The sequence below is a fragment of the Buteo buteo genome, chromosome 25 (assembly GCF_964188355.1).
Source record: "Buteo buteo chromosome 25, bButBut1.hap1.1, whole genome shotgun sequence".
NCBI classification, from domain to species: Eukaryota; Metazoa; Chordata; class Aves; order Accipitriformes; family Accipitridae; genus Buteo; species Buteo buteo.
Window position 1 is genome coordinate 18147076 of NC_134195.1, and position 13857 is coordinate 18160932.

At 39.4% G+C, this 13857-nt stretch overlaps 1 protein-coding gene across 4 annotated transcripts in view; it reads right to left on the minus strand.

Annotated features, from left to right (window-relative positions):
• The window catches only part of MID1 (midline 1), a 251344-nt gene that overhangs the window by 94899 nt on the left and 142588 nt on the right, over positions 1-13857 (minus strand). For all 4 annotated transcript variants that reach the window (XM_075057344.1, XM_075057343.1, XM_075057346.1 and 1 more), the window contains exon 2: positions 6614-7329. In XM_075057344.1, coding sequence (XP_074913445.1) covers positions 6614-7273 — 660 coding nt within the window. In that variant the 5' untranslated portion in view covers positions 7274-7329. The remainder of the gene's footprint in view (positions 1-6613; positions 7330-13857) is intronic.

Below are 13857 nucleotides of genomic sequence, written 5' to 3' on the forward strand. Positions count from 1 at the left end.
ACCTTCACCTTTGTCTGAAAATGTATGTGCTATCACATTATTTTAAAAAATATTTGCATTAAAATAAGGTTATACTTTAAAATAAGTTCAGAATATACGTATCTAACATATAGACATACATATTCACACCCTTCCACACACCTCTTAATGCCACCAAAGAGTGTGAGTTTTAGCCTACTGTCCATGGCCATACTCCCCCAACTAGCTTTATCACTCCCTGGTAAAGCACTAAAAGAATTAGCTTACTCCTTCTATTTATCAGTTATAAGACAGCATACTGTTATGCTAAAACCCATAAATGTTCTGCCTTTGAAAGGCCACTTGTTTGTAACTTTTCCTGTTACCAACACATCTTTGTTACTCTGGTAGGCAGACACTCCATTGCGTAAACAAAGGGTCTACCTGTCCCCAGCATTCTAAAACAGTTTGTAATTTGCCCTTAACCTTATCTATTTGCTTAATTTCCATTTTTATTGCTTTATTTTTCATTGCTTTATTATTTATTGTTTAAAGACAAATTCTCATTCTGAGGAAGTATCTGTCGTGCACTATGTTCCACCACCAACTTTCAAGCATCATATTGTCTAAAAACGTATAAGCAACAAAGGGTCAAGTCAAGAGGTCATTACAATAAGCAAATTCAGAGCTAGAACATGGACTTAAAGTCCGTTATCTAAACATCTCAGACCAGATCCATGGAAAAGTATGGAAATACATTTTACTTAATGACTAGTCTGGCTTCCCTGGAAACTAGAGTCATGAGAACAAAGATAATAATGCCGTACTGTTTACAATTTTATTTAATTCTCTTGGTCTTCCTGAATAGATTGTGCCTTCAACACCATCATTTCCACTAAAAATTGAAGGAAATAAGTAGCATGTGAACAATTTTAAAGACTTGCCAAAGACTGCCAATTTGTGAAAGTATGTGTTAAAAACTATGGCTTATATTATTTAAAGGAACTTCGGTAGATAAAATAAAAACAATCTCATAGTACTTATAACTAATGTAAAGTCATAATTCATTATCCACAGTCATAAACACAAGGAACTTCAAACTACTCTAAAACAGTCTAAAATTTACAAAACAAACCAACCAAACCACCCCTCCCCAAAAGGACTAATGTTGTTATTACTGTATTGACATTTTCTATTATCCTTCTAAACTCCACCAAAGAAATACCAGATGGAGGAAACACAGCCACTTGAGATAACACTAAAGAGAGAATGTTCTAAAGGCTGCCTTAACATTTATATATTAATGTAATAAAGGAAGTGTAGCTGGAAAACTTTGTAGTAATAGAGTTCATTCCTACATTGATTCTCTTCCATGCAACAACTTAATATTTTTGGATCTTTGCAAATACTGAAGCACAGCCAGTGAGTTATATTTCTGCATCTATTTCTATGTTAAGTAATACCAGACAATATTCCATTCTAATAGATGGGACCATTCATCATTTTAATTTCATAAAAAATTAATACACTGAAATATCTGTCAAGCAGTATCTAATCTAATAATAGTATCAAGCTGCATCTAATAATAATGAAAGTCCATGAGTTTCACATTTTGTCAGGTTGGATATAGTGTTTCAACTATATGTTAAACCTGCATGACTGGCACTATAGAAAGTAACTTTATACACTCTGAATCTATTAAGTACAATGTAAGGGAAAGTGCCACTTATTTAAATGTGTAATAACACATATCACTGTAACACTGACATACTATGTCTTTACATATCAGTTGGATTTTTTTTTAGTAAAAAAGCTTCCATTAAATAGGAAGTTAGTAAAGTTAAGGGTACACAGGGAAATTATAAATTTCTATGTGAGAATATTCAGCTACTAAAAAAAGATATATGCATGGAATATTAAAAATGGATACCAAGTAAAACAATTAGCATGTAGTTTATATATATATATATATATATATATGTGATCAAATATATTTTTACTGACCTACACATATATATGAAACTGTATATATTTACTTAAAATATAGGCATATGTGTATTTATTTAAATTCAAGATGGTAGATATTCATGAACTTAGACATTACTAGAAATTACGTGTATTTCTATGCTAGACAAACAAGACTACATACACATACATACAAACATACATAGTATTGCCTTTATATACTAACACAGCACTATAAATATGTGCATAAAATGAATAAAATGTATATAGGCACATATTTACATGTATGCGCATAATATATTTATTTATATGTAAGTCCAGATACCAACGCTCCCGGATTGTCAACCCCACTATTTGTACGAATATAGATTAGTAAGTGCTGGGTTCTTACGGTATCACAGTACACCAATTAATAATCAAGATGCAACTACAAAATAATGCCACACAAAAATAGTTGGAAAGCTTCAACACATATTTTGCCAGTAGCTCTGCAAAGACATTTAAATATTAAAAGGTTTTTAATTCATAATATACTTAGAAGGGAAGCAGACATATTTTTGTGCTCTATTTGTAGAAGTTGTGGACTTGACAAAGTCTCCTACCTTTATACCGTCAAAGTAGGCTTCTAAGAGTTGAATGCAATCCTCCCTACTTGGAAACAGTTTATGCCTGCTTTCCCCCCAAAAAATAGTTGCGAGTAATTGAATTGACACACCTTAGGAAACCGAATCCCTACATCCTGAATCATCAGTGTAGGAAAGATAGATGTGTATAGGTTCTGCCACTAAAACTAGGTGAAAACCACACAAACAAGAAGCTCCCTTTTGTTCCTGGAATTGCTGAGTGCCATTCGGAGGACTGCCCTGCCTTCGTAAACATGCCCAATGCACGTCAGCGCTAATAAGATTCAAACAAAAACCTGGAGAACCACAGCTAACCTACGGCAGTTTGATTCAACAAAAGATCTTTCTTGACTAAGCACTACCAAAAGCGTGCCAAAATTATGTTTTGGCAAGAATGTATGTGTCAGCGGACAGATTCTCAGTAAATATGAGGGTGAGTAAAGACATTGGTTTCAATGGAGTTACGCTGGCTTTACACCGTTTAAAAATATGGCTTACCGTCTATCTTCCTCTTTTGTTACACCTCTTCGTGGCTCTTCGCTAATACTAAATGAGCGATATCTATCCATCCACACCTTGTAACTTCTCCCCCAAATATTCCCTCTTGTTCAAAATAAATCTTATCTCTTCGCTTTTCTTATCACTTTCTTGAGGATAAATACATCTATAGAACAATGGTAATTTCATTAATTTTCTCTGAAAAAAATGAACGTACTTTTCAACTGTCTTTTCCTGTCCATTGCAAAAAGACAAAAAGCAAAGAATCACTATCAAAAGTAATTAGCCGTAAATATTTTCTTTGAGGTAATATGGTGGGCTAAGCATAAGCATTTGCACCTTCTATTTTTAAAGCTCTCATTGTTTATGTAGCTAAAAATTATTTCTAATTCATACCACAATTTTGACCACCTCTTCATAAATTCAGTGTATCAACAAGATATTTCCTGTTCTCTGTTTTGGTCATGGTTTATCATTTTTCCATTTTTAACATACATCTGTCTATGATCTACTTAAAAAAAAACCCAACACCACATCTATAAACACTAAAGCAACTATAAACGTGAACATATATGATGTGGTCGCGTAACTAAGCACAAAAGGACCGCTCCTGGAAGAACACAAGTGCCCTCAACCCCGTCCACCCCAGTACAAGCTGAGAAAGAAAAGCACCTCTCAGGGTTGGAGTCGTAGTTGCCAAAGGAAAACACTTTCTCATTTTCAGATATCCACAATTGCTATTACATTGACTGTTAAACACACTTCAGCATAGACGCCTCTGTTGGACGAGTGTACAGAGCTCCTAATTAAGGGCTTTCATTTTTGCCACAAAAGGAGCTAGATTGTAATGGCATCTTTTGTCCTATGCTTAATGAAGGGTGAGATATTGTTTAAATAATTAGTAACACCGCTGGAAAAGAATGCAAGTAATTAGCATAGCTTGACACCCAGAGCAACACCAGTTGCTGTTGTTAGCATCAACAATGTGTTGATTTAAAAAGAAAACCACAAGAAAGAAAGTGTCACTTGAAGCGTTTTGCTTTTCTTTTTTAAAGATACAATTAACGACTCATTTTTGAATGAATCCACTATACTGCTGTCTAGTGCATGCTCATTCTTTCAGAATTTTTTTTAAAGATTTGGGTAGCCTATCTGTCAAACCCCATGTATTTTAAAAACCTGCAGCAGCAATATAGCCAGCAACAACCTGTTTTTTCAGGTGGGGATTTTCCGATCCACTTGAACACTGAATTCGCCACATTTTCTGTAAGTTAACGAAGACCATCTGCAAGCTCGTACCTAAGATTTACGTTAGTAGCATGACCAGTGACTCAAGAGGTCATATCACCATTTATGAAGGAGGAGACCTGAATGTGAAAATAGACCTGAAATTCTTGCCTCTCAGTGACCAAATGCTGGTGTGAACAGGTATCATTCCTTTACTCCTGAGGGATAAATGCCAATATATGGAACTGAAAATCTCATTTGTGGAGTTTGATATATAAAACAGCACAAATTTCTGAGATGGAAGAGGCAATGAGGAAGGGAAAGACCTAGTTTTCACATTACCTTCTTATGAACAGAGAATGGACACTGGATCTGGATGGAAACCACCTAGCCTACTGCTCCTGGGCTCAAGAGTATAAATGTGTCTTAATCACTGGCATAATTGGCATGACTAATGTCATCACTGGCATTAGCAAAGGAAACAGGCTGCCTTATGACAAAGGGGATAGGAACTGGGTGTCATGTCGGTTAATGATTATCTGTATAAAGTACTTCTAGATAGTTTGGGCACAAAGAAAGTCCACATCTCAAAAAAATTGTACAGTTATTATAATGATAGGAGTTGCCATTATAAGGAAGGAGTTATTTGACCCAGGCCTACACTAACCAGTGTAAATTAGTACTTGAATTGCTCTTCAAGGTGGCTGGCAGAAAGCACTTTATTAGACTTCTGCCAAGTTAGTTAAATTGTGTAACATCTAACGATAATGTTGCTTGCCTGAGATACCCATTCAGAGTCTGCTTAGGTATCTTGGCCCAGAAAAGCCATAGAACATGCAAATATACCCTAAATTTCTTTTTTCCTATCTGCAATACGAAGTCAAAGATCTCAGAAGAAGATACATGCCTTTTAAAGTCTTCTTTCAAGACTTGCCATATCTAAGTACACTAACACTAAAATGTTTAATATTTATTGACATCCTCAAAAATATACTTATCCAGTATTTAATTCTGAGGGTATTTCATGTTAAGTAGTGCATTCCTACTCATATAAAGTTGATAAACAATATAATTGTTCAATCACTGTTAGCTTACTAAATAGTAGCACCTGTTAAGGATATAAGCCCTTGGATTATTGAAAAGTACTGTAAGTGTCCAGGCACCTTCTATTCACATTTATAGCCCATGTCCCATCTTAACAATGGCTAAACTCTTAATTATTAAAATAACAATCGTGTTTAGAAAAAAAAATAAAGCAAAAATAACAACTCCTCCTTAGTACATAAAAAAGTCTTTTAAGAGATGAAAGGAAGCTATGAGGTAGGTCCAGGTAAAGAAGTGTCTTTCATTATGTTAAAATAATCATAGAATACGATCTGCATGTTTGCACATGCACAGAGGCACAAAACCCACAGAGCACGTGTATGCCGATTTTCACCTCCGCTCACATAAAGTTATCACAGACATGTGTGCAGCCACATATTTTTGTCTGAAGGTATTTAAGAAAACCCTTCCAGCTAGTTAAACCTATTAATTCCGTTTCTTTTTTCCGCCTCTGAAATTCCGAGTGAGAAGGCTGACAGATAAGCCTTGCCCTCTGCACTTGCGGTTTCTCAATTGCAGTCCATCTTTAAAAAAACAAAAAACCCTCCCAGCCACGCACAGGAACACACAGACTGTCCTCCGCGGGTTCAAGGGGCTGACAGAGCCAACTTGGCCACCTGGCAGGAGAAGTGCCAGCAGCTCACCGAACCACGGGAATACCACAAGAAGCTCAGAAAAAATTTGGGTTTGTTTCCAGGAGGCAGTGCGGGAAGAGCGGAGCCAGCGTTCGGTTTCCCTGGCTGGACGGGCAGCTGGCATCCCTGAAGCCGGCAGGGATAAATGCATCGCCTGTTAGCGACGATGCAAAGGACTTTTCACAATGAAAGCAACCAAATGAAAAGTAATCAACAGCGGGGCGTACGCAAAGAATGCCTGACATTTCAATCAGTGCCTCTCTCTGTGCAGCCAGTGCTAAACATTGCCAGCTGCCAGGAATAAAGCTGTAGGTAGGTAAGAAAATCCACCTAAACAGTAGTATATGCTGCATATTCCTCATGAGAGCTATAGAGAAATCAAAGCACAACTGAGGAATCTTTCTTTAAGCAAAACCTGACACCGTTCCAAGGGTGATGGGCGAATGCATGTATAGATCTATACGTGTATCTCGTCTTGACTACCGACCGCGCACCGACCTTTCCCGACACCTGCCCAAAGGAGGAATTTAGCATGCAACCGAAGGGCTCTTCCCTTCCCGACCACACGCTGCTTGGCTAGAGAGGTCGATAAGTAGCACTAACCTTTAGCTTGTCATAGCGCTCGCTTAAAGCTGCCACCTGATGGTCGCGGTGTCGCCCGACCAGTTTGCACAAGGCACAGATTAACTGGTCGTCGGTCACGCAGTACATGTTAACTTTCTCGTCCTCGTGCTCCAGGCACATTAATCCCCTGATGTGAGAGTCTGGGATGGGCTCGATGAGCCGGTGGCCGGTGAACGGCTTCTTGTTGGGGTGCGTGGCTTTCAGGCACTCCTCGCAGTAGGAGACCTCGCAGGTAACGCAGGTTTTCACCGCCTCCTGGGCAGGGTCCTGGTCGCAGAACTGGCAGAGGACCTTCTCGCAGGACGACATGCTGTTGCTATCGAACGCCCGCTCCCGGCGGGTCTCGCTGGGGGAATTGGGCCCGCTGACGGAGGCTTTCTGAAACCTGTCGATGATGTTCTGCAGGGTGACGTTGCGCTTGAGCCCGTCTAGACCGCGCTGGCTGAGGGTGATGACATAGCGGCACGTCGGGCACTGGAAGGCGGTGATCGACTCCACCGGCTCGTTGGTGGCGCAGTGGGAGACCAGGATGCGGTGCGCGCAGTTGAAGCAGAGGCTGTGAGCGCAAGGCAGCAGCAGCGGGTCTTCAAACAGCTCCAGACAGATAGGGCAGGTCAGTTCCGACTCCAGTGTTTCCATCTTCAGGCAAAGCTTTCCTGTGGCGTCAGCGAAATCCAGGGAAGCTGATCAGCTATCTGGAAACACACGTAAAATTCGATTAGGCGAAAGAGAACATGAGGGGTCAGCCGTGGGGGGTTGTCAACTTTCGCCACTGCTCCCAGGGCTATCAACCCACCACGCCGGGCGGGAGAGCAATCTAAAGTTTTGAACCTCCACATGCACACATCAAGGTATTTAAAACTGGACTGCTTTATTTTTCCCCCCCTCCCTCTGTTCACTTAAGGATGCAAAACAAAAGCTCCTTCTTCGTTTCTTTCCCTTTCTCTCTCATGCGATCGAGGAAAACAGCAGATGTTTCTGTGCATTATTAAAACCCAAAATGATGACCTTCAAAGAGGCTATTACAGCAAAATCAGATTTCTTCTGCAGATGCTGCTTTTGGCTTCTCTCATCTAGGAGTAAAACTTTTTAAAAAAGCTTCACCTTTGTATAGTATTGTGCAAGGATTAATGCACACTAATATAACTGATAACTTTACAATTGGTATTACAGTTAACAGAGTTATTTTGTCAGATTGAAATTTTCATTTGCTATTATAGCAATAGCACAGCATTTAGACTACGTGTCTGTGTTTACTTCCATAAATATATATCTGAATATATACAGGGAATAATGTTTCTAGGAAAGCATGTGGCATTTTACGTATAATATATATGTATGATATATATATCATATACTAGTATGCTCCTCCTGTGTTTTTCAAGAACATATGCAACTGTATTTATACGTACCTCTACTTTTGTGCATATGTACCTGTACACATATGCCCCAAAATATATCACACACGTGTTTGTAGGAACATAAATATAGCTAGAGCATCACAGTGTTGTAACTGAAATGCCTAAAGGAAGGTGCGTGAAGTAAACAATAAACAGTAGTTTAGCCCAAATTTCTGATGACCCTAACCTCTGGTACAAGAAGAGCCTCTGGAGAGTAAGATAGTAAAATGCAGTGAGACAGTGAAATGTGTGATTAGTCTAAGAGGAGTTTGTGTGTGCGTGCATCCACTTTTGTGTGAGTATTCTCTCCTGCTGAAACTTAGGAACTACCACTTGCCTTGGTGGCCTTATTAATCACCTGAAGTGGATGAGGAATCAATGGCTTTTAAAGGGAGGGCATGGGATTTTCTGGGGAACGCAGCAGTACACCCCCGTCGGAGATCAACCGAAACTTCATTTTTCTTCCTTTCCTGCGCTCAGCATCACAGAGAGTGGTTTCGAAAGAGTCGCCCGACGCAGCTCTCCCTGCCTAAGCTCCCGTCAAGGGCCCGTCGCCGCTGCAAGCAGACAGGTCAGTGAAGCAGAAGCAAAAGCTATGCTTCACACTCACAGAGCTGTACCTCTCCACAGTACAATCTATTTAAGCTTTGTTGCTCATAACTGAGGACGGCTTCGGATGGCACAGCTGCATCGTCTTTACACTGTAAAGTCATTGTTTGGTTGGGTGAACTCTTGCCTCCTCCCCTGACCAGGGAAAAGGAGGGATGGACGAGAATCCCCCACAAACAAACCTTGGTTCATTAAGGGTGAGGAGAGCTCAGGGCTCATTAGCAGCCTTGGGAACCAAGCGTGCTTGAACCTTCTGTACTTCACGACAATTAGCGTGGGGAGCGCGGTGGCAGTGGCAGGAATGCTACCTATAACCCCAGTGTGAATCACAGCAAAAGGGAAAGTTCAGCAAACAGAGGCAAGGTTCAGGCTGCCCGTTGGTATTTAGCGCTCCTTGCTCTGTGGGAAGAGCAGCGAGGCGTCTGTTCCAGAGGTATGCTTAGAAATTAGGATACTTTGCCTCTTGGCAATAATGTGTCCTTTTATTCTGCCAAGAAATCTGAGCGTTTAAAAAATGCACTCACCCCATCACAAAATGTGCTTTCCCGTATCTTCCGTGACGCTGATCTTACTTGAAATAAAGTTCAGTTTGCCAAAACCTAATTCATTTATAACTATCCATCAGCTGCCATAATTGCATGGTGCATCTGGTCAAAATTAAAGGCCTGGCAATTTGATACAAGCAGGAAGACAACTCCCCTCCTCTCTCCTCAGCCATAGCCACACAGCACAGAAAAGATGAAAGACTTTTCTGCAAATGAAGACCAGTTTGTCTTTCTTCCTCTTCACTCTCTGTATCACAGAAGTCCCAGAAGATCAAAATCTCATTCACATTGTTTGAATCCCTTCCACACCACGACTGTGTACCTCATCATCCACTTACACTGCAGACTGAATGCTGTGCTGGAAACGGGAGAAGGGGATTTAGGGTTGGCAGGAGACAACGTTTTAAAAAGGCAAACTAATCATCGCTCATCTATTGGCAGACCAGTGAAAACCTGCCAACCTTTCGGGTTTGTTTCTTAGGTCCACGTTTGAAATACGGGGCTTTCTTCCATGCTACTCTTTCTGTACAAAATCCCACCTGCTCCTTCATGTGCCAAATGGTTTCATTCATTCGGTTTCCTTCTTAAAGCACATTTTTTTAACCAAAGGCTTTTTTGTGTTACTCGTGTAAAAGGGAGGTATAGATAAACAGATAAAAGCAGCAGAAAAACATCTGCATCACTGCCTCATGGAAAGATGTTTGAATCACCGTCATGGCTCTACATAAATACCACCATCTCAATTGATGACTAATTCTGATCTATCTGACCTGAATGAGCAGCAGCTCAGCCCTGACTAATGCTATTCAGTATGAGCAAGGGTGCCAAAATCTGATCTTGGACTGTAAACATCTTGGAATAAGAGCCTATCTTCCAAGGTAATCAGAGCTGAGCATGCTGATAGAAACCAAAAAATGACACTTCCCTGTTGTCTTTTGCAGTTGCCAATAAGTCAAAACACACTGTATCTGGGACTGAATAATGAAACCTTTAAGAGGCACTGAAGAGGGGCTGCATTTTCTGGGCAATCCAGTGATTACTCTTTAATAGACTGCTTTCACTTTTAGGTTGGTGCCCGAAGTACAGAGTGTGCTGCTGATCCAGCTACAAAATCTTTCAAACTCACTGGCCCTTGCCTTACGGTTTCATATTCAGTAATTTGGTTTTTTTCTTGAGAGTGGTAGAGAATCCATGGCTACAATAAACCGGAAGATTAGGCAGAAACTCAATACGCAAGGTTTATATATACACATGGTTGTATTCCATATTCCATATTCAACATGGCCCATAAACTGAAAACCACATAGACAGCCTCCAGACCCAGAAAGAAGGAATTTCAAGTACATAATTTCATATCTGCAAAAATGTGGAATTACTGGCAGAAAATTATACTATTACGAAAATATCATTGAAATGAGAAGTATTCCTTTTCTACCCACAAGAGGTAGTTTTAAGAACAAATATCAAAGTAAAAGCGATTGTCAAAAGTCAAGTGCTATTTAAAAATCAAAAATATACTGAAGTAACTTTGGATTGTGACATCTCCCCAGCACATAATGATTAGTTATGCATTATGTGGTAAGCAAAGCAGTAAATGGAATCCCAATCTCAATGTAGTTCATGGCAAGATTTCTACTAACCCTAGTGGAATTAGCATCTTTATACCTCTTGTTTTAAGCACGGCATATTTTGCAGGTGGCATTAATACCTCCAGTTGCACAGAAGCGCACCCAAAACTCTTCAGACATAAAAAGACATGAGGGAAATTAAAACTAAACTGACCCCGTGCCAGAGCAGAAGAAGAGTGCGGAGTCCTCCTCCCCTGAGGAGGAAGGAGCGGCAGAGACCAGGGGTGAGGAACTGACCGTAACCCCCATTCCCTGTGCCACTGGCAGGGAAAAGGTGGAGAAAATCAGGAATGGGGTTGAGCTGGGAAGAAGGAAGGGGTGGGGGGATAGATGTTTTAAGATTTAGTTTTTATTTCTCATTATCCTACTTTGATTTGATTGGTAATAAATGAAACTAATTTCCCCAAGTTGAGTCTGTTTTGCCCACAATGATAATTGGTGAACAATTTATCCCTGTCCTTATCTTGACCAACAAGCCTTTCATGGTATTTTTCTCTCCCCTGTCCCCCTGTCTGGCTGAGGAGGGCAGTGATAGAGCAGCTTTAGTGGGCACCTGGTGTCCAGCCATGGTCAACCCACTACAAGTATAAAACTATACTTAAAAATGAATGTGTCAAAAATTCCGGTATACTGAGGTCACCTTTTGTTAGTAAAACACTACAGAATTCTCCCCATGCAGAATAAATCCCTAGCTATTAGAATAAAGTTAGCAGGCGATGTTTTAGCATGCCACGTGTTGCCTCCTGCTCCTTTTCTATTCGAACTGCTCCTACAACTTTCAGGGAAGGTGAGAAGAGCGTCTACCAGGAGTCAAAAAGCAGTGGAAGAGGATATCCTATGAAGTTCGCTTTCCGCTGTAGTAAAGGTGGAGCTCATTGTATGAATTAAAGCTGTTTCAGTTAATTTTTAGATTGTAGTGAACTCAGTGACACTGAAGGAGGAAACAGAGCTGTAGGGCATTCTGGAAATTTTAAGCATCTCACTAAGAAATAGCACTGGGCAAAAGAGCTGGACTTGTGCCACGTTCCACAATTCCTTGATATGTTATCTCTCTGGCAAAATCGCAGTTTCTCATGTTTGGGTGAATTATGGCCAAAATACACCCACGCAGGTTCAAACAGCATTTTTCCCAATAATGTGTTCTAACAATTTGTAGTGTTAAGGCTACTACCAAATGCCTACTACCATAAGGCTGTTTCAGCCGTGGTCCTCCAAACTCATATATAGGAATATTCATAAATGGACACAAGACTGCAGGCTAAATTAAAGCTTGAACACTTGAAGATTAAGTATTTTTGTAGAAAACACTTGCCAACTTCTTCAGTAAGAAAATCTAATTTATTAAACTGCCATTATATGAATATGAAATGAAATTTTATACAAAATACAAACATGTAAGAAATGTAATAAAATGTATTATACATGTATACAGGCATGTGTGTGTGCATACATATATGTATCCTAGGTTTATAGTACAAGAGGAATTATAGTCAACACACTGATTATTCCTGAATAAACTATGGAGTGCTTAAGCAGGCTACTATCATAGTACACAGCTGTAGTTTTCAAAGTGGCAGTATTTTTCTGTTAAGCGCACTATAAAAGGAAAATTTTAAGTTTACATTCTTGTCATAAAATCTGCTATGGGCAATAAAGGAAGCACTTGCAATTTCTTCTGTTAGCTCTGGAAAAAAAAACCCCAAACCACGCTATTCTTTTTGCCATTTTCTATCCTGTTCTAAGATACACACAGAATTGTCTTGGGAAAAACTTTTCCTTCCAACAAGCGAATGTGATTGTTTCACATCACATTCAATAAACATTTCAAATGTGATTAAACCAATGGACTGCTTCATAGCCCAGGTTGTCCCAAGTCCTCTACAGCATTCACCTTCTACAGCACGGACACAGAAGTCTATGAGTACTCATGATGCTAGTAATTGCCAGCAGCACGGCTAGTGAGATATTCATGTGAATAGTGTAATTTGTGTAAGTAGTGTAAACCAAATTAATAATCAGAACTCAGAATTTTTTGTTTAGAAATGTTTAATGAAAACTTCTATAATGCTGAAGAAAGCAAGCTGCACACACCCTGAAGCAAGCAAATACTTGTTTTCCCACTGGTTTTTATCAAAGCAATGCAAATTAATAAATATTCAAAGGATAGTGCTGTTCAACAGCTCCTGATATGCGAAAACAAATACTCAGCATAAAAGAAAATTACTAATTCGTCCTAGTTATACATTTTCATTGATAGAAGAATGATTAGCTGCTGTGTCTAGAAGTAAGTTACATGCAGTGTTTCCATGATGTTGAGACAGTTGTTTGCAACATTTAAAGGATATTAATCCAGCAAAAGCACACCTGCTTTCCTGTTTGGAGTGGTATAAAGCCTAGACAACATCCCTCTCTGGTTGAAAGAGGAGAACATATTTTCAAAAAGCCGAATCCTGTGTGTTATTCAGTGAGACAAGAACATTTCACAGAATTAAGGTCTTTGGCACAACATCACATATTCCTTCTCATGAGAGCTAAAACAATAACTGAGCCTCAAAAGCTAACAGGTGAGAAAAAAAAAAATCATGTCCTGTAAATCCCGAGGCAATCAATAAATAGCTGATTTAATATTATCTGTAGTAATATATTAGATGCAGTATTACACAGGTGTGCATAAACCTATACTAGTATACATTCAGAATGCTTTTTGACCTTTGATTATTATATTTGTGCAACTCTCGTAGCTTTACATTCTTTAGATACAAGATTTAATATTTCCTCAAAAAGCTTCAGGGGAAGAAAAGCAAAGGATTGTTTAATCTTTAGCGCATGTGAATCAGCACAGGTCTACTGGCATCAGCAGTGACCTCCTAACAAATTTATAGCTGAAGGTCTGTTCCAAAACCCTCTTCAACTAAATTTGCACTCTTCATTTGAGAAACGGGTATTTATTCTGGGGTATATCATAACTATACAACAACAAATATTGAGGAATCGGGTTCACATCTTGGTCTGGATACTAGCAGCAGGGGAAACAACAACTG